Source organism: Podarcis liolepis (genome assembly GCF_965112155.1).
Source record: "Podarcis liolepis genome assembly, chromosome: 13".
In the NCBI taxonomy this organism is placed as follows: Eukaryota; Metazoa; Chordata; class Lepidosauria; order Squamata; family Lacertidae; genus Podarcis; species Podarcis liolepis.
Window position 1 is genome coordinate 3,412,564 of NC_139573.1, and position 19,740 is coordinate 3,432,303.

The 19,740-nt window shown below is 46.8% G+C and overlaps 1 protein-coding gene across 1 annotated transcript; it reads right to left on the reverse strand.

The window, feature by feature from the left end:
* Positions 1 to 3,926: 3,926 nt before the first annotated feature.
* Positions 3,927 to 18,712, reverse strand: LOC310692184 (asialoglycoprotein receptor 1-like). Its single transcript, XM_083472842.1, has 9 exons — positions 18,557 to 18,712; positions 17,532 to 17,635; positions 15,595 to 15,720; positions 15,384 to 15,479; positions 14,684 to 14,755; positions 11,707 to 11,799; positions 10,180 to 10,331; positions 7,609 to 7,715; positions 3,927 to 5,850 (listed from the first exon to the last, which is right to left on the reverse strand). Exons 2-9 carry the CDS (start codon positions 17,599 to 17,601, stop codon positions 5,700 to 5,702), a joined length of 867 nt encoding a protein of 288 aa, XP_083328968.1. The 5' UTR covers positions 17,602 to 17,635; positions 18,557 to 18,712; the 3' UTR covers positions 3,927 to 5,699.
* Positions 18,713 to 19,740: the final 1,028 nt, after the last annotated feature.

The following is a 19,740-nucleotide window of genomic DNA, read 5'->3' on the forward strand; positions in this document are numbered from 1 at the left end:
AACAATCACTTCCGTCCAGGTTTGCGGCTTTCAGGAGCCAAAACGTTAGAGTCGCAAGGCGTTTGGGATCCAAGCTGCACCTATCAAAACTTGTTTACACTGTTGAATTTATCTGAATACTGCCGGCGTTTTCACTGGATGAATTCTTTGTGTTTCCCCCTGTTTATCTGTTATTTATTTAATGTACCTTCTTTACCACTTAAGGCAGTATCTAAGTGTTTTAAAAAGTGGGCTTGGGGTAAAAGGACATAAGAACATAATACAGTGGTACCTCGGGTTACAGACGCTTCAGGTTACAGACGCTTCAGGTTACAGACTCTGCTAACCCAGAAATAGTACCTCGGATTAAGAACTTTGTTTCAGAATAAGAACAGAAATCGTGCTCCGGCGGCATGGCAGGCCCCATTAGCTAAAGTAGTGCTTCAGGTTAAGAACATTTTCAGGTTAATGATGGACCTCCGGAATGAATTAAGTACTTAACCCAAGGTACCACTGTAATAGCTTGCTCCATCAGGCCAACGACCCATCTAGTCTAGCGTCCTGTCCTTGCGGAGGCCAACCAGACATCCATTATGGGAAAGAGGCAGGATCTGACCCCCAGAGCCACTCTCAGCTCCTGCAGTTTCCAGCAGCTGATTTAGAAGCATCGCAGCCTCCAACCTTTGAGGCAGACCAGAACCATCATGGCTAGTTGCTGTGAATAGCCTTCCTTTCCATGAATTTGTCCAGCCCTCTTTTAAAACATCAAAAGCTTCCCTAAACAGAGCTGCCTTCAGATGTCTTCTAAAACTCAGGTAGTTGTTTATTTCCTTCACATCTGAAGGGAGGGCGTTCCACAGGGCAGGTGCCACCACCGAGAAGGCCCTCTGCCTGGTTCCCTGTAACCTCACTTCTCGCAGGGAGGGAACCGCCAGAAGGCCCTCGGAGCTGGACCTCAGCGTCCGGGCAGAACGATGGGAGTGGAGACGCTCCTTCAGGTCCACTGGACCGAGGCCATTTAGGGCTTTCAAGGTCAGCACCAACACTTTGAATTGTGCTCGGAAACGTACTGGGAGCCAATGTAGGTCTTCCAGGACTGGTGCTATGTGGTCTCGGCGGCCGCTCCCAGTCACCAGTCTGGCTGCCGCATTCTGGATTAGTTGTAGTTTCTGGGTCACCTTCAAAGGTAGCCCCACATAGAGCGTGTTGCAGTAGTCCAAGCGGGAGATAACCAGAGCATGCACCACTCTGGCCAGACAGTCCACAGGCAGGGAGGGTCTCATCCTGCGTACCAGATGGAGCTGGTAGACAGGCCACCCTGGACACAGAATTGACCTGCGCCTCCATGGACAGCTGTGAGTCCAGAATGACCCCCAGGCTGCGCACCTGGTCCTTTAGGGGCACAGTTGCCCCATTCAGGACCAGGGAGGCCCCCACACCTGGCAAGAGGGGGAGAAGAGAATATTCCTGTGCCCACTTCCTCCAACCAGGCTCAGCTTCATAAACTCCCATCCCCTTTTCCCCAAACCCAGTGACCTCAGCAGTGGAACAAGCTGGAAGTGGAATTATTTATGGCACATTTTATCTGGCAATGTTTCTCCATGTGGCCAAGAAGCTTTGTTCCAGCTTCCTCTTTTGCGCTGAGCTGGTAGGGGAAAGCTGCTGACGGAGACACGTTTGGGGTTTGTCATTTCCCTAGAATTCAGGGGCACACCTACAGAAGTCATTCTAGGTCATGTAGGGCAGCAGGGTCATGATTCACAACAACACAAAATTAACTTATAAGACTCATTCCTGCAAGACGTGACTGTGGCTTGGGCTCATCTCAGCTATCTGCCAATCTCCCATTCCCACCACCCTTCTGAGTAATACCCCTCCCCACCTTCTCACTATATAGAAGGATCTGGCAACTTCTGTTTCAGTGTATCTGAAGAAGTGTGCATGCACACGAAAGCTCATACCAAGAACTAACTTAGTTGGTCTTTAAGGTGCTACTGGAAGGAATTTTTTTATTTTGACTATGGCAGACCGACACGGCTACCTATCTGTAACTGTGGCTTGGGGAGTAATGGTGCATTTTGTATAGCGGGTGCACGCTCAGAGGATGACCTCCAAACCATCCTAAATATCTTCTCAGAAGCTTACGATAAGCTTGGCCTATCGCTCAACATCCAAAAAACCAAAGTGCTGCACCGACAAGCACAAAACAACCCCTCTGCAGCGCGACAAATCCAACTCAATGGTGTAATGTTGGAAAATATCAATCACTTCTCCTAACTGGAAATCTTTCCACAAGGGCCGACATTGTTGCCAAAATCCAGCATCGCCTGAGCTCTGTGCCTGTGGCTTTCTCCTGATTGAAGTGCAGAGTGTTTGAGGACTGGGACATTCGCAGGGAAAGCAAAATGCTTTTTTACAAAGCTATCGTACTGCCAACCTTACTGTCTGCTTGTGAAACATGGACCACTTATGTCAAACATGGACCACTTATGTCAAAGAGAACAACAACTACCAGACTTTTAGAAGACATCTGAAGGCAGCCCTGTTTAGGGAAGCTTTTAATGTTTGATGTATCACAGTATTTTAATATTCTTTTGGAAGCCGCCCAGAGTGGCTGGGGAAACCCAGCCAGATGGGCGGGGTATAAATAATAAATTATTATTATTATTATTATTATTATTATTATTATTATTATTATTATTAAAACGCCATCTCCTATTCCTTGAAAGATTCCATCAACGGCGTCTCTGAAAATTTTTACATATCACTTGGGAAGACAGGCGAACTAATACCAGGGTACTGGAAGAAGCAAAATTCATCAGTGTTGAAGCAACGATTCTTCAACATCAACTTCGTTGAACTGGTCATGTTATTGAGATGCCTGATTATCGCCTTCCAAAGCAACTACTCTATTCCGAACTTAAAAATGGAAAGCGTAATGCTGGTGGTCAACAAAAGAGGTTGAAATACTCTCTCAAGGCAAATATTTAAAAATGGAGTATAAACACCGACAATTGGGAAACACTGGCCTGCGATCGCTCCAATTGGAGAACAGCCTTTACCAAAGGTGTCATGGGCTTTGAAGACACTCGAACTCAGGACGCAAGGGAGAAACATGATAAGAGGAAGGCACGCTTGGCAAATCCACACCATGATCAACTCCCACCCGGAAACCAATGTCCCCACTGTTGAAGGATGTGTGGATCCAGAATTTGCCTCCACAGTCACTTGTGGACTCATTGTTAAAACTTGGCTACGAGGGATCGCCAAAGAAGATGAAGATGAAGATGAAGAGAAAGAAGAAGAAGAAGAAGAAGAAGAAGAAGAAGAAGAAGAAGAAGAAGAAGAAGAAGAAGAAGAAGAAGGTGTATTTTTAAGCAGAGGTGCTCATCAGGATGGCTCACCCTTCCACATTCTCAAGGAGCGCCCCAAAATGTAGTGGGGAGGAGAGGGGAGAGAGAGAGAGAGAGAGAGAGAGAGAGAGAGAGAGAGAGAGAGATTTGTGACTGAGATATGCCCTAAAAACACCTGGAACTTTGTCCTTCTGACTTCATATGCTGTGACCATCTGTAAATGATTACAGTTGCATTTTAATGCCGTTACAGCATAAGAATTCATAGGTGTCATAAATAAAATGAATAAAATAAAATGAATGAGACCAATCCTGAAGCCATTTTGACTCTGAATGACCTCAAATAGTTCCTCTGCAGAGGGAAATATCTTGGGGAAACCTCTCCCAATGATTCTTTTCATTTTCAAATCCTGCTTTAAGGGCATATTCTGTATATGCACAGGGCAGGCCTTTGACCTGGATTCAAGAACTAAAATATTTACCATCTCAAAAAACTGGCTCAGACTGGCTAGGTAATTTGGTGGCCATTATCAGGTATCTTGGCAGACAGAAGAGAAGCCATGCACTCAAATTTCTGTTGTAGACCGCCTCTTTCTGTGGCATGTGTGGGGTGGTCTTTGGCTAGGGGTTTGGGCAGTTTCTAAAGTCTTTAAAAGTTCTTGTACACCTTTGTTCTGGGTCCTTGCCTCCTTGCAAGGTGCAAGGTAGGGCACTCTGTTGCAACAGAAAAATAAAGATCTGTTTTGCTTTGACTGAATCGTGCCTCCATCCATTCTTCTCTGACTGATAATAGGCTTAGGGGACACAAAGCTCCTCGATAGAGAGTTGGGCTGTAAAAGCCAACCCCAAATTTTTCTATAACAGTGCAAAGGTTTACCATAGCATATGCATTTGTGAGCATATTCCTTGGGCGGAGAACTGCAAAAATAATGTAATATTGACAGATAGCTGTATTTTGTTTCATGTACAACTTTGGCAGACTTGTCTTTAGATGAGAACTGAATCAAATTTATTCAACCAACGTGTAATATATATATTTTTAATTACAAAGTTTTATTCATATTTCATGCAAACAATAACCAATGGAAAGAGACAACACCAAAAGTTGGGAAATCATCAGTGAGACAGTTACACGGCGGTAGTGAATACCGTACTACATTTTAAACAAGGCATGTCCAAAGTCTGTTTCGGGAGCCTAATCCGGCCCATGTAGCAGTTTATTTGCAGGGGTAAAATCCTGGGGGGGAAAACGTCAACAACTTCAATCCTAAAAAAGCCTCAACAACCACAGTTGGCCCTTTGGTCGGCCCTCACAGCCCTTCACTTCATCAAATCTGGCCCTCTTTGAAAAAAGTTTGGAACGAACTCATGGGTTTGGAGAGCCAAATTTCATTTTTGGGTGCCAGGGAGGATTCAAGCAGATCTGAAACGTAGGATACGAAACCCCACCAAATTGCACAAAACGGTCCTCTTTATTCCTTGTCTTTTATCACCCGAATCTTGTGGGTTATCTCCTCAGCAATGGCAACCATTTTTGTACCACCGTTCCAAAACCAGGTCCGTTAATTCTCTCCCCCCATTGTGGGCAATAGAAAGTCTGGCAGCTACTAAGAACCATGTTGAGAGGGGTTGGTTGGGGTCTGAGTTTCTCCCCCCCCCCCCAATTTTTTAAATTATTTTTCCACATTTATAACAGACATAACATATAAAACACACAAAAGAAAACACATTCCAATACTAACGGATGTATTTTTCAACATTTTTTTCAACTCATTATAAATCTTTTCCCAGAAGTCCTTCACCTTGGGACACGTCCACCACATATGATCAAAGGTGCCTTCTTTTTCTAACATAAATTATCGTTCGTGTGGTAAATCTTTACTAATTTTACTGGGGTTAAGTACCATCTATACATCATTTTCATAATGTTTTCTTTTAATGCAGTACATGCAGTGAACTTAACCCCTTTCTTCTGCAACCTTTCCCAATCTTCTAACATTATATTTGTCCAACATCTCTTGCCCAGTCTATCATTACAGATTTAACTTGTTCATCCTTTGTATGCCACTCCAACAATAAATTGTACATTTTGGATAGGTTTTTAAAATTGGTATCTAACAACTCCATTTCCAATTTGGATTTTTCCGCTGCAAAACCTGCTGGGGTCTGAGTTTCTGCTGGAGGTCAGATTTCTGTTGTATGGGCATAGCTGGGGGGGTCAGGGGGGCAGTTGCCCTCCAATCAAGTAAATAAATAAAAATACTTAACTAACTGACCAATTGCATTGCAGGCAACTCGGTTCTGGGCCCCACTAACTTAAAGCCTGCCCCCCTAAAATAAATCCTGGTTACACCCAATTTCCGCCGCCTTAATCGGTCATCTCCATCTCGCAGATCCAGCCAAAGTCGAGAGAGCAGTGGTCGTCGGTCCAGCGGCCGTCGCTGTGGAAGTGGACGCAGTTCTCTCCTTCCAAAAGTCTGTGGCTGGAAGAGTTATCTGGCTGACCTGGAACCCAGTCCCTAGACGGGGGCACGGGGAGCGAAAGGAGAGGTGAAGACACAGGTCGCGATCCTCAAAACCACCTCCAGGTTCAGACCCGGGAAGCAGGAGCGCGGAATCTACTTGGTTTCTTAGCAAAGGGGTTGAGAGGTTGAAATTCTAGGTCCAGAGGGAGAGGGGCTCAGGCTGAGGCAAAAACCATAGAATCATAGAATCCTAGAATCCTAGAGTTGGAAGAGACCACAAGGGCCATCGAGTCCAACCCCCTGCCAAGCAGGAAACACCATCAGAGCACTCCTGACATATGGTTGTCAAGCCTCTGCTTAAAGACCTCCAAAGGAGGAGACTCCACCACACTCCTGGGCAGCAAATTCCACTGTCGAACAGCTCTTACTGTCACATGCTTTGATGAACCATTGCCCTCAAATCCCAAGTCAGGAGCACCCCACACCCTGAGACTGCAGGGCCTAAATCTGAGTCTTAGGGGTGGCCCCTGGTGAAGTCCTGGAGTGATGTCACAGGGGGTGGGGCCTAGAGAATCTATGCAGTAATTTGGTTCAGAAACTTCAGCTGGTGCAGAATTCAGATTGCTCACTGGAGCAGATGGTTTGAGCATATTTCACCGATCTTGGTCCGAATGCACTGGCTACCGATTAGTCTCTGGGCCCAATTCAAAGTGTTGGTTTTGATCTATAAAGCCTTAAATGGCTCAGGATCGCAGTACCTCAAGAACCAACCCAGACATTAAGATCATCTTCTGAAGCCCTTCTTCATGTGCTGCCTCCTCAAGGGGTCCGGAAGGTGGCAACAGAAGAACGGGGCCTTCTCTGTGGTGGCTCCCCGTCTGAGGGATGCTCTCGCCAGGGAAGTTCGCCTGGTGCCTTCATTATACACCTTTAGGTGCCAGGCAAAAACATTCCTTTTTCACCGGGTCTTTGGTTGATCTTATTGACATCCAACATCCTTTTAGAATGTGGCTTGGGGGGGCAGGTTTATTGGGTTACTGCTTGTGGTTTGATTTTCTATGTTGTGCTCTTGTTGTGAACTGCCCTGTGACCTCTGGGTATAGGGCAGTGTATAAATTGAATTAATAATAATAATAATAATAATAATAATAATAATAATAATAATATGCAACAACAGAGGTGAATTTTGGTTTGATTTTCTATGTTGTGCTCTTGTTGTGAACTGCCCTGTGACCTCTGGGTATAGGGCAGTGTATAAATTGAATTAATAATAATAATAATAATAATAATAATAATAATAATAATTTGCAACAACAGAGGTGAATTTTGGTTTGATTTTCTATGTTGTGGTCTTGTTGTGAACCACCCTGAGACCTCCATGTATATGACGGTGTATAAATTGAATTAATAATAATAATAATAATAATAATAATAATAATAATAATAATTTGCAACAACAGAGGGAAGAGGGAGGCGAGGAGGCAGACCCCGCAGACAGTCCCCTATTCTGCTCCCAGAGCTGCAATTCCCAGAGTGGTTTAACAAGCAACCCCTCCTCCCAGGGAAATCTGGGAATTGTAGTTCTGTGAGAGGAACGGGCACTTTCACGGAAGTCTCCCGAACAAGCCACAGCTCCCAGAATCCTCTGGGGGGGAGCCAGGACCGTTTAAAGCTGTACCCCAGGGCTTTGAACGTATGGTGTGAAGGTGGCCAAAGTCTTCGCTCCAGCAGGACTTTGGCGGGGCCTGCTACTTTACGGCGCCAGCCCCTAGCGTGCCCCGCATTGCATTATGGGTTCGCCCGTGAACTTACCCTTGGCGAAATGTATAGGGCCTTCCGTCCACCCACTTCCAGCTCCCGCTGGTGTAAGTCAAGCCGATCCACATATATTGCGGGCGCACGCGGACGGCCACAAATTGCTGGCATGGAAAAAAGCACAGAGGGGAGGGAAACAGAAGGATCTCTTAACATGCTCTCAGTTTCCCCCGTCTTAAATTCAGTTCTTTACATTTCCACATCGATTTTTTTAATTTTTGGAGAACCCCAATGAAAACTCATTAGCACGCTAGCGCTAATGACACATTTTCAACACTATTTTCCAAGGGGAATATTAAAGTTCCCAAACGCCGCGCATTCTGGTATGTCATCATCACCAATATACGAATCTTTATGCTCGCTTTACCCTGGTATGTGCATTTTTGCGGGTATTACTTGGCCAAAGAATTGCATTACAAGATTCAGAGAGCTGCGATTTCAGAGAGAGAGAGAGAGAGAGAGAGAGAGAGAGATGAATATTACAAAATTCAGAGAGCAGGGTTTTGGTTCCTGCAGTGTTTCAGAAGGGTAGGCTCTCCTATAAATGAAACAAAATCAGATTTCCAGAGAATACACAGAGAGTCCCAAAGTATGCCGCAACATACACTGCTGAACATACAGTAAAGGTAAAGGTAAAGGGACCCCTGACCATTAGGTCCAGTCATGACCGACTCTGGGGTTGCGGCGCTCATCTCGCTTTACTGGCCGAGGGAGCAGGCGTCCAGCTTCCGGGTCATGTGGCCAGCATGACTGAGCCGCTTCTGGCGAACCAGAGCAGCGCACGGAAATGCCGTTTACTTTCCCGCCGGAGTGGTACCTATTTATCTACTTGCACTTTGATGTGCTTTTGAACTGCTAGGTGGGCAGGAGCAGCGACTGAGCAACGGGAGCTCACCCCGTTGCGGGGATTCAAACCGCCGACCTTCTGATCGGCAAGCCCTAGGCTCTGTGGTTTAACCCACAGCGCCACCCGCATCCCAATCTGAACATACAGTAAGGCAGGAGTAATTCCCATAATCATTTCCGCCTGGTGATTATGATGATTAAAATCTGTTATCTGTCCTTCTGCAGCAAGTCACAGGCCTCAAGAAGGCCCCCACCTGCTGATCTCAACACTAGGGAGGGTCTGTCAGAAAAGAGGCAGCCTCTCAGATTTTATTCTCTCCATCAGGAAACACACAGGGCAGGGGGCAGACCTGCAAAATCCCCAGGGCCCCTACCTGTTCCTCATAGGAGTTGATGATCACCAGGTGGGCGTCTCAGGCTTTGCAGTCAGCCTTGGCTTCCTCCCAGGGCCTCCCGAGTCGGGACTCCCAGTAACAGCTTTTCTGAAAGATGTCCCACCCTTTGGAACAGCAGGATTAACTTGAGCCCTGAGTTCAAGTTGCCATTAGGTGGAGCTCAATAGGCTCCCAAAGGGAGGCGGGTGGCGCTGTGGGTTAAACCACAGAGCCTAGGACTTGCCGATCAGAAGGTCGGCAGTTCAAATCCCCTTGATGGAGTGAGCTCCCGTTGCTCGGTCCCAGCTCCTGCCAACCTAGCAGTTCAAAAACACACCAGTGCAAGTAGATCAATAGGTACCACTCCGGCGGGAAGGTAAACGGCATTTCCGTGCACTGCTCTGGTTCACCAGAAGTGGCTTAGTCCTGCTGGCCACATGACCCGGAAGCTGTACGCCGGCTCCCTCGGCCAATAAAGCAAGATGAGCACCACAACCCCAGAGTCAGCCACGACTGGACCTAATGGCCAGGGGTCCCTTTTCCTTTTAATAGGCTCCCATCAGCCTTTGCTTCCCCATCCACCCCTTTCTCTGCCTTTCTGGAATAAAGGAGCCACACGGAGTCGCTCCCAGCTGTATAAAAACCAAGTGAATGAAACATCTCTGTAGAATGAGATATTTGCTGCCTGCATCTTTGCTAATGCAAAAACGGTGTGATTCTTTTGTAAGGAAACCAATATGTTTTTTTCTTTTTAAATCCTTTGGAATCTTTTTCTTCTTTGCTCTGCTGCCAACAGATTGTGACTTGTTTGCTGTTATGCCTGGAACTCTGTGAGTAAAACCTTCACCTATATGCAAAGCCAAGCACCTGTGATTTATTCGAGCCTAAGTATTTTTGTGGGGAACATCTGTTTAAAGGTGGAAGTGGGCAGATGTAAATCGAACCAAGTTTCAATGTGCTTGGAGCAATCTTCTTTGGCGATCCCTTGTAGCCGAGTAAGATTGTCTTCCATAAACACGGTTTTAACAATGAGTCCGTTAGTGACTGTGGAGGCCAATTCTGGATCCACACGTCCTTCCACAGTGGGGACATTGGTTTCCAGGCGGGAGTCCATCACGGTGTGGATTTGCCAGGCGTGCCTTCCTCTTAGCACATTTCTCCCTTGCGTCCTGAGTTTGAGTGTCTTCAAAGTCCATGACACCTTTGGTAAAGGCTGTTCTCCAACTGGAGCGCCCGCAGGCCAGTGTTTCCCAGTTGTCGATGTTTATACTACATTTTTTTAGTGCTAACTCTGCTACACATCTCTTCTGAACCGCTCTCTCCAACACAAAACCCACCGGGCACCTACCTGTTCCTCAATGGAGTCGATGATCACCAGGTGGGCATTTTGGACTTCACAGTTGACCTTGGCCTCCTCCCAGGATTTACTCTTTCCAGACTCCCAGTAACAGCTTTTACGAAAGAAGTCCCACCCTTTCGGACAACATTCCTTTGGGTTAGCTGGAAGATCAGACAACACAAAGGGAGGAAGGTAAAGGGAGCAATAGTCAAACTCTGTATAGACCCAATGAAACAGCGGACGTCCACTGATTTCAGCCAGAAGACAGACTATCAGGTCATGTGTCCCCAGCAGTGACCAGAGGAGGAATGACCGCAGGGAGGAGCACAAAGAGAAGAAATGCCAAGGTACATTTGCAGCAGCACAACCAGACACCTTCGCTCGCCCCAGCTGCAACAAAACACATCTCTACAGCCACAACAGGCACTGTACAGTGGTGCCCCGCAAGACGAATGCCTCGCAAGACGGAAAACCCGCTAGACGAAAGGGTTTTCCATTTTTCAATGCGCTTCGCAAGACGAATTTCCCTATGGGCTTGCTTCGCAAGACGAAAATGTCTTGCGAGTCTTGAGATTTTTTTTCGCTCCCCCCCTTTTTCTAAGCCGCTAAGCCTTTAATAGACTTTTAGCAGCTAAGCCGCTAAGCCGCTAAGCCTTTAATAGCCGCTAAACAGCTAATAGCGCTAATCTGCTAAGCCGCTAATAGGGTTGCTTCGCAAGACGAAAAAACCGCTAGACGAAGATACTCGCGGAACGGATTAATTTCGTCTTGCGAGGCACCACTGTAATTCTCCAACATCCTCAGCCCAGTATACCTGAAGGAGTGTCTCCACCCCCATCGTTCTGCCCGGACGCTGAGGTCCAGTTCCGAGGGCCTTCTGGCGGTTCCCTCCCAGTGAGAAGTGAGGTTGCAGGGAAGCAGGCAGAGGGCCTTCTCGGTGGTGGCACCCGCCCTGTGGAACATCCTCCCACCAGATGTCAAGCAGATAAAAAGCTACACAACTTTCAGAAGACATCTGAAGGCAGCCCTCTTTAGGGAAGTTTTTAATGTCTGACGTCATATTATTATTATTATTATTATTATTATTATTATTATTATTATTATTATTTATTCTATGCCCTTTTAAAATGTGGTTGGGGTGCGTTATTGGGTTGTTGTTTTAATTTTGATTATATATTTTGTGGTTTTAATTTTGATTATATATTTTGTGGTTTTATATTTTGATTTTGTTCTGAGACCTCTGGGTACAGGGCGGTATATAAATTCTATTATTATTATTAGTATTAGTATTATTAGTATTATTATACCACCCTTCATCTTAAGATTTCAGGGCAGTACACAGGATAAAAACATGAAGCTAAATGAAAGAAAGCAGCAAAACGATACCCCCCCCCCAAAAAACAGGCACATTTAAAAGGCTATACAATATTAATCAGTCAAAGGCCTGAGGAACATTTTTGCCGCGCGTCCCTGGGGAGAACATCCCACCTCTTTAGCCCCCCACCCCACCTGCTTTATGGCGGCCCCCGTCCTGACCTGTTCGGTTGTTCTTGAAATCCTCCAGCTCGCAATACATGAGTCGAAAGCTCTTTTGCATGTCTTTCAACCGGGTCAGGAATTGCGTCTTGGCTGGTGAAAGCGGAGAGAGAGAGGAAAAAAACATAAAAGGGGGGGTGGCTAGTTAGGCAGCCACATTTGACTTTCAGAGGGGGAAATGCACACAGACCAGGAACATTTGCAGAAACGTCGAAGGCTCCACGGAGGAGCAGGAATACCCATTCCATCTGGGAAGCAGGAAAACGGTTTCTATCGGGACTTCCTCTTTGAGAGCCAGTGTGGTGTAGTGGTTAAGAGTGGTGGACTCGTAATCTGGGAAACCGGGTTCGCTTCCCTGCTCCTCCACCTGCAGCTGCTGGGTGACCTTGGGCTAGTCACACTTCTCTGAAGTCTCTCAGCCCCACTCACCTCACAGAGTGTTTGTTGTGGGGGAAGAAGGGAAAAGGAGAATGTTAGCCGCTTTGAGACTCCTTCGGGTAGTAATAAAGCAGGATATCAAATCCAAACTCTTTGTCTGCCATGGCGAATGGCTGTACCCATTCCAGTGGAGCCTTTTTGTGCTAATCGAGGATAATATGGGAGTAATTATCCTCCCAATGTTTCACCCACAGATCGTCCGATACCTGCTGCCCACTCTGAAGGAATTTTACTGTGTGTTTTGGCAACTCTCCAAAGCTGTCGCCATGAGCAGCGGACACCTGCTTTTTTAAGATAAAATTCGGACTTAACTAACAGACATGTTCTGAACTAGGGGAGATAAAGTACTCTGCTAACTGATTCAGCCACTGGGTGCCAAGGATTCGACTTGGAGAAGGACTTTCCTTGCAACTATCGGTATGTTGGAGGAAGCGAGCCTCCATTACGTTCTCTTGATATATTTCGCATTCGCTGTTTTTTCGGCAAATCTTCCCCGAAGGACGGTTTGAAATAAGCAAGCGGGACTGAAAGAGTGTCTTGCTAACGTTATTGTTATGCTTTAGCTACAAAATTGACCGTGTGAAATCTGGACTATGATTCTGGCAAGGACCTTTAATGGAATGATAAAAAGAATTTATGATGGGAACTGTGGCGTTTTTTTTACAGAAACATCAACTCGCTAGCAGCTGGAAAAAGATGACAGGAGGGAATTTTAGATATCTGCCCAGCGCGAATGGCAAAAAAGGCGACATCTCTCTCAATCTTGGCTGTGACACATTAAGAAAGTGAAAGTGAACATTGGATTACAGGACAATATTTCACACAGAACTACAAAGGACTGACCCGCTTGTTTAAAAGAACTGTTAAAAATAAATGAAGGATCAACATCAGAAATGTTTATCGGGACTATCTTTTTTTAAATCATTTTTATTGATTGTCCAATAAAAACACCCAATCAAGATATCCGAATCATAATCCAATTAAAAATAAAAAACCCCACCAAATTATACTCCAAATTGTAATTATTATTTTTTTCCGGGCTCCCCATAGTCTGGACCTCTGAAGCATATCTCCAAATCTTCATTCCTGCCTCTTCCGTTTATCAGGTCTATCTGACTGATTAAGGATGCGTTAACAATATTAGATCATCACTCCCTGAACTTCAGAGTGTGGGAAGTCACCCAAGGATTTATAATTTGTCATGCTTCTTTGGCCGTTTTGTTGTATTTTAATTTGGAATGATTGAATGTGGTTTTTATTGGATCGTTAAATTGGCAAACTTAATAAATATCATTTAGAAAAAGAAAAAGGTTTCTATCCCCTGCTCTCCTCCCTCCTGAAATTTCCCCATAGGATGCAGCAAATGAAATTTTTAAACACCCGCCTAGCATACATTCCACTAGCTATAAGCTAGGATTGCAACGCTCTCCCATCAGAGTCAGAGGAAGCGATGCCTCTGAACACCAGTAGTAGATAGGTAGCCGTGTTGGTCTGCCATAGTCAAAATAAAAAATTCCTTCTAGTAGCACCTTAAAGACCAACTAAGTTAGTTCTTGGTATGAGCTTTCGTGTGCATGCACACTTGTGTATCTGAAGAAGTGTGCATGCACACGAAAGCTCATACCAAGAACTAACTTAGTTGGTCTTTAAGGTGCTACTAGAAGGAATTTTTTATCTGAACACCAGTTGCTGGAAACCCCAGGACGAGAGAGTTGCTCTTGTGCTCGGATCCTGCTCGCAGGTTCCCATACTTAAACATCTGCAGGGGCTTCAGGCTGCTGCTTTATTACATCCTGAAGGTGGAGGATTGTCAGCATTGGGAGAGGACATGTTGTTGTTGTTTAGTCGTGTCCGCCTCTTCGTGTCCCCCTGGACCAGAGCACGCCAGGCACTCCTGTCTTCCACTGCCTCCCGCAGTTTGGTCAAACTCATGTTTGTAGCTTCGAGAACACTGTCCCACCATCTCGTCCTCCGTCGTCCCCTTCTCCTTGTGCCCTCCATCTTTCCCAACATCAGGGTCTTTTCCAGGGAGTCTTCTCTTCTCATGAGGTGGCCAAAGTCTTGGAGCCTCAGCTTCAGGATCTGTCCTTCCAGTGAGCACTCAGGGCTGATTTCCTTCAGAATGGAGAGGTTGGATCTTCTTGCAGTCCATGGGACTCTCAAGAGTCTCCTCCAGCACCAGAATTCAAAAGCATCCATTCTTTGGCGATCAGCCTTCTTTGTGGTCCAGCTCTCACTTCCATACATCACTACTGGGAAAACCATAGCTTTTACTATACGGACCTTTGTTGGCAAGGTGATGTCTCTGCTTTTTAAGATGCTGGGGAGAGGACACAGGAAGAGCCTTTGGCTGGATCAGGCCAATGACCCCCCCAGTCCAGCATCCTGTTCTCACAGTGGCCGCCCAGTTGCCTCAATAGGGAAACCCACAAACAGGATCCGAGCACGAGAGCGATTCAGAAGTATTGCTGCCTTCAGAAGAGATTGCCCAAGTTCTCCGTGGAGACATTTTGCACCAGGTTGTGCCTCCTCAGCTCACCTGCTTCCGCTTTCTCTGCTAGCTCTTTGACTTTCCCCTCCAGGTCCTTCATTTTCGCTTCCGTGTCTGCCTCTGCAAATGCACAAATTGGGGTTGGTAGCTATTGTAAAAAGGTAGCTATTGTTGGAGGCTATTGTAAAAAGCCGAAGACACTAGCGGAACTGACATAAATTCTGCAACACAGTACAGTGGTACCTCTGGTTGCGAACAGGATCTATTCCAGAGGCCCGTTCGCAACATGAAAAGCCCGCAACCTGAAGCACCGTATCTGCGCAGGTGCGCAGTGCGATTTGGCGCTTGTGCACATGCGTGAGCGGTGAAACCCGGAAGTAACCCTTTCCAGTACTTCCAGGTCGCCGCGGGACGCAACCTGAAGAAACGTAAGATGAAGCAAACGTAACATGAGGTATGACTGTATAGTAATAGTATCTGACCATAGACAATAGAAGGATTGGATATGTATTAAAGGACAGAAACCGACAATAGAAAGGTGTGTACAATTTATGAGGAAGCAGGAAACCAGTTGAAGGGAGGGAGGGAAGTCATGAACTCAGCGGAGCAAATGCATTTGATTGATTATTGTAATGTTGTTATATTTTATGTTTTATTAATGAAAATAATAAAAATATATTGAAAAAGAAAAGAAAAGAACAGAACAGGTTTCACTTTCCTTTGAAGCCACAGTGCTGCCTTCACTTACCCTTGTGCTGGTAAGCGACCATCCCTTCACCAACACTTTGATTCATGCTTGTGATTTCATCCTTCAACCCCAATAACTGAGAGATGTGGTCACTGCCTGGGGTGGGGGTAAGAACATAAGAACATATGAAATGTCCTTCTGGATCTTTTAAAGCAATCCAGACGGCCACGACAGGCTTAAACGTTCTCCCTTCAAATGATGAAGAACTCACCTTTGGCGCCAAAGACAATGATTGCGATGGTGAGGATGGCGCCCACTCCCAGCAGGATCAGCACCAGGTGACGGCTGGGGCAGATCCGTTGCCTCCATGATAGGCCCGGGGAGCGTTTCTGGGAGGCTGAGGAGAAGGGACATCGGTCAGGAATCCACCCTCAACTCCAGCTTGCGTTTTAGATCTTCTCCAGTAATTTATCTGTCAACGTTGCTTGACACTTCTGACACCACTTGGCTGCAACGCTGTGATGTTTATGAGCATTCCAAGCAACCAGGCAGCAAAAACAGAGGGGATGTTTGCAGGCCAGTTTCTTTGAGGGAAGGGGAAATTGTCACCCAGGGGGGAAATGGTTTCACACAGGCCCTAAAGGAAAGGCGGAGTTTTGTAGGGAAGGCCAGGGAGTGAGCAGAGTTCATAGATGGAGGGGAAGCTCAGAAAGAGGGTGACTGAAGGAAGGGTGGAAAGCAGGCCAACGTTTGAGAGGAAGAGGAGGTGGAGAAGGGACATGGATCAGAGGCAGAAAGATTATGAGACAGGGGAAAGTATGGGCTGAATTTGTCATACTGATTTGTTGAATTACAAATTTTAGTTATAGCGTGATCAGTAATAGTTCATAATTATATGGCATAAGGATGGGACGCGGGTGGCACTGTGGGTTAAACCACAGAGCCTAGGACTTGCCGATCAGAAGGTCGGCGGTTCAAAACCCCGCGACGGGGTGAGCGCCCGTTGCTCGGTCCCTGCTCCTGCCAACCTAGCAAGTCAAAGTGCAAGTAGATGAATAGGTACCACTCCGGCAGGAAGGTAAACGGCATTTCCGTGCGCTGCTCTGGTTCGCCAGAAGCGGCTTAGCCATGCTGGCCACATGACCCGGAAGCTGTACGCCGGCTCCCTTGGCCAATAAAGCGAGATGAGCGCCGCAACCCCAGAGTCGGCCGCGACTGGACCTAATGGTCAGGGGTCCCTTTACCTTAATCACTATAATCCCTCAGCGACACTCAGCAGAAAGTGCCAAAAGACCTCACAGCTACTATGGCTTGTGGTGGAGAGAAGGAAGGAACATTTTAACTGAAGGCACAGTAGCCCCAAGGAACCCCTACCCAATTCCAGAGAAAAAGGCTAGTCGGGAGTCCGCCTACATTTTATAGAGTTGCAGTGGATTTGTAGGTGTCTGATCTGACTGTATGATATGCTCATATCTGGGAAGTAATCTTGAACTAGTCCTTGCTCTTTCGGGAAGGTAGGCACTGGTCAACAGAGCTAGCTTCACTCACTTCCTTGGTCCTCACCCATCGCACAAGGATCCCATGGCTATTCTTAGCTGACAGGCCAGAAGGAGACAGGCCAGACTGGTGACTGGGAGCAGCTGCCGAGACCATATCACACCGGTCTTGAAAGACCTACATTGGCTCCCAGGACGTTTCCGAGCACAATTCAAAGTGTTGGTGCTGACCTTAAAAGCCCTAAACGGCCTCAAAGGCCCAGTAGACCTGAAGGAGCGTCTCCACCTCCATCGTTCTGTCCAGACACTGAGGTCCAGCACCGAGGGCCTTCTGGCGGTTCCATCACTGCGAGAAGCCAAGTTACAGGGAACCAGGCAGAGGGCCTTCTCGGTGGTGGCACCCGCCCTGTGGAACCCCCTCCCACCAGATGTCAAAGAGAACAACAACTACCAGACTTTAAGAAGACATCTGAAGGCAGCCCTGTTTAGGGAAGCTTTTAATGTTTGATGTATTACAGTATTTTAATATTTTTTTGGAAGCCGCCCAGAGTGGCTGGGGAAGCCCAGCCAGATGGGCAGGGTACAAATAATAAATGTATTATTATTATTATTATTATTATTATTATTATTATTATTATTAGTCTTTCCCTATGTAGACCTGCTTCCCCATATCCCTCTTTGCCCACGTCAAAATCCCACCTAGACGACATACCGTTTCGGAGCTGAATTTCACAGTGACCCTCCTCACTCATTGTCACAAGGTCGTTGTAGTCCCGGCTCATTGTGAATTGGGCTCCAGAACTGGGTCAGAGATGCCTGTGTGGAGGGCAGAAGGAGGTGAGAAGTAAACGAAGAGGCAGGGTGAAGTTAAAGGATTGGTAAAATCACTTAGCCTCAGTCAGGTTCTCAAGGTAACAAAGAAGAGTAGACGCAAACAAAGTTTAACTGCATTCCAAAAGGTGTTACTCTTTACCTTCTTAAAGGTAAAAGTAAAGGTAAAGGGACCCCTGACCTTAGGTCCAGTCATGGCCGACTCTGGGGTTGCAGCGCTCATCTCGCTTTATTGGCCGAGGGAGCCGGCGTACAGCTTCCGGGTCATGTGGTCAGTATGACTAAGCCGCTTCTGGCGAACCAGAGCAGCGCACGGAAACGCCATTTACCTTCCCGCCGGAGTGGTACCTATTTATCTACTTGCACTTTGACGTGCTTTCGAACTGCTAGGTTGGCAGGAGCAGGGACCGAGCAACAGGAGCTCACCCCATTGCAGGGATTCGAACCGCTGACCTTCTGATTGGCAAGTCCTAGGCTCTGTGGTTTAACCCACAGCGCCACCCACGTCCCATGTATAGTATAGGTAGGTATTATATAGAGTAATGTAGGTATGTTTTACATTATGAAAATTAAGTAGTGTGTTGTGTATGTGTATTGCGTATGTGTTTTATATGTTATAAAATAAAAAAATAAAATAAAAAGCGCTATGAGACCACTTTGAACAGAACCGGCTTCCCCCAAAGGATTCTGGGAGCTGTCTTTTTCTTCAGGTGCGGACGGTTGTGAGGAGACCCCCTTATTCCCCTCACAGAGCTCCCCCCCTGCTCCTCGTCTTGAAGTCTGTTTCGAAGTCCTGCCCCAAAAGGCACCCTCTGCGCATGAGAATTTGCCCACCCAATCCCAGTTCCCTGGAGTGCCACCCAGCAGGTCCAAACTGGGATTAGGAGCCCCCCCCCCCAGTCCTACCTTTGCTTCTTTATTTTTCTCCCAGGCAGGGGTGGGTCAGGGTTCCTGTCCGTCTGCCTGACACTCGTGGGTTATCTTGGCCCATGTGCTTCCTTCTCCCAGGGGACGGTCATATTTAGAGCTTTCCAAAACCGCAAAGCGGTGACAGCAGGGGAAACCCAACCTCTGGGTTGCCCCCCCCCCCATAGTTGAACTGGGGCTAAGTTCCCCCTCAGGCATTCCTTGAAAAGTGGAAGTTGAGCTGCAAGAGGGGAACCAGAAAGCAAACAAAGCATAGAAGCCAATATCACATTTCCTCTTTTGAAACAATTTGGTGTCCCCAGTGGGAGTGAGTTCCACAGTCTGCATGAAGAGGCCCTTTCTTTTATATGCCCTAAATCTTCCAAGGCTCAGAGGAAAACTTTTTACTGCAGAAGCTCATCCCCTCCAACATTTCTCGGTTCACATAGATGTTGTATACACTCTCCATTCTGAAGGAAATCAGCCCTGAGTGCTCACTGGAAGGACAGATCCTGAAGCTGAGGCTCCAATACTTTGGCCACCGCATGAGAAGAGAAGACTCCCTGGAAAAGACCCTGATGTTGGGAAAGATGGAGGGCACAAGGAGAAGGGGACGATGGAGGACGAGATGGTGGGACAGTGTTCTCGAAGTGACCAGCATGGGTTTGACCAAACTGGGGGAGGCAGTGGAAGACAGGAGGGCCTGGCGTGCTCTGGTCCAGGGGTCACAAAGAGGCGGACATGACTAAACAACTAAACAACAACAAATGGACCCTCCATCTTCAGGGGCAGTCTACCTCTGTATAGCAGTTGCCAGCAGGATGAAAAGCAAGGGGTTGGGACAGTTGACTTCCTACTCTCCAGGGAGCTTCCTAGAAGTACGGTATCTCTCATTGCCTGGAGGGGGGTGGGTGGGAGGAGGCTGCGGTCCTGATTCATCCGGCCTCTTCCCATGTGCTTACTTTGCAACAGCAGGATAAATCACAGCTCCTTTTTCACAACAGGAAAGGCCTGCAAAATGCCACCAAATTTTACTGGAATGGCATGTGCCACGATGGCATTGAGTCCATGAATACCACAAAGGGGAATGTTTTGCTCTAGCTTCCCCTTTCCCCCAAGCTGGAAGGGGAAAGTTGCTGATAGAAAAACAAATTCTTGTGTGTGTGTTTCTGTGTGTAATCTTC

Bases quoted from the DNA above. Each gene is read 5' to 3' on its own strand.
- LOC310692184 (XM_083472842.1), bottom strand. From the start codon at position 17,601: ATGAGCCGGGACTACAACGACCTTGTGACAATGAGTGAGGAGGGTCAC. The intron at 11,800-14,683 runs GTGAGCTGAGGA...CGCTTTCACCAG, and splicing joins AGCAGAGAAAGCGGAAGCAG to CCAAGACGCAATTCCTGACC. The intron at 7,716-10,179 runs GTAGGTGCCCGG...TTTCCATGCCAG, and splicing joins TCGACTCCATTGAGGAACAG to CAATTTGTGGCCGTCCGCGT.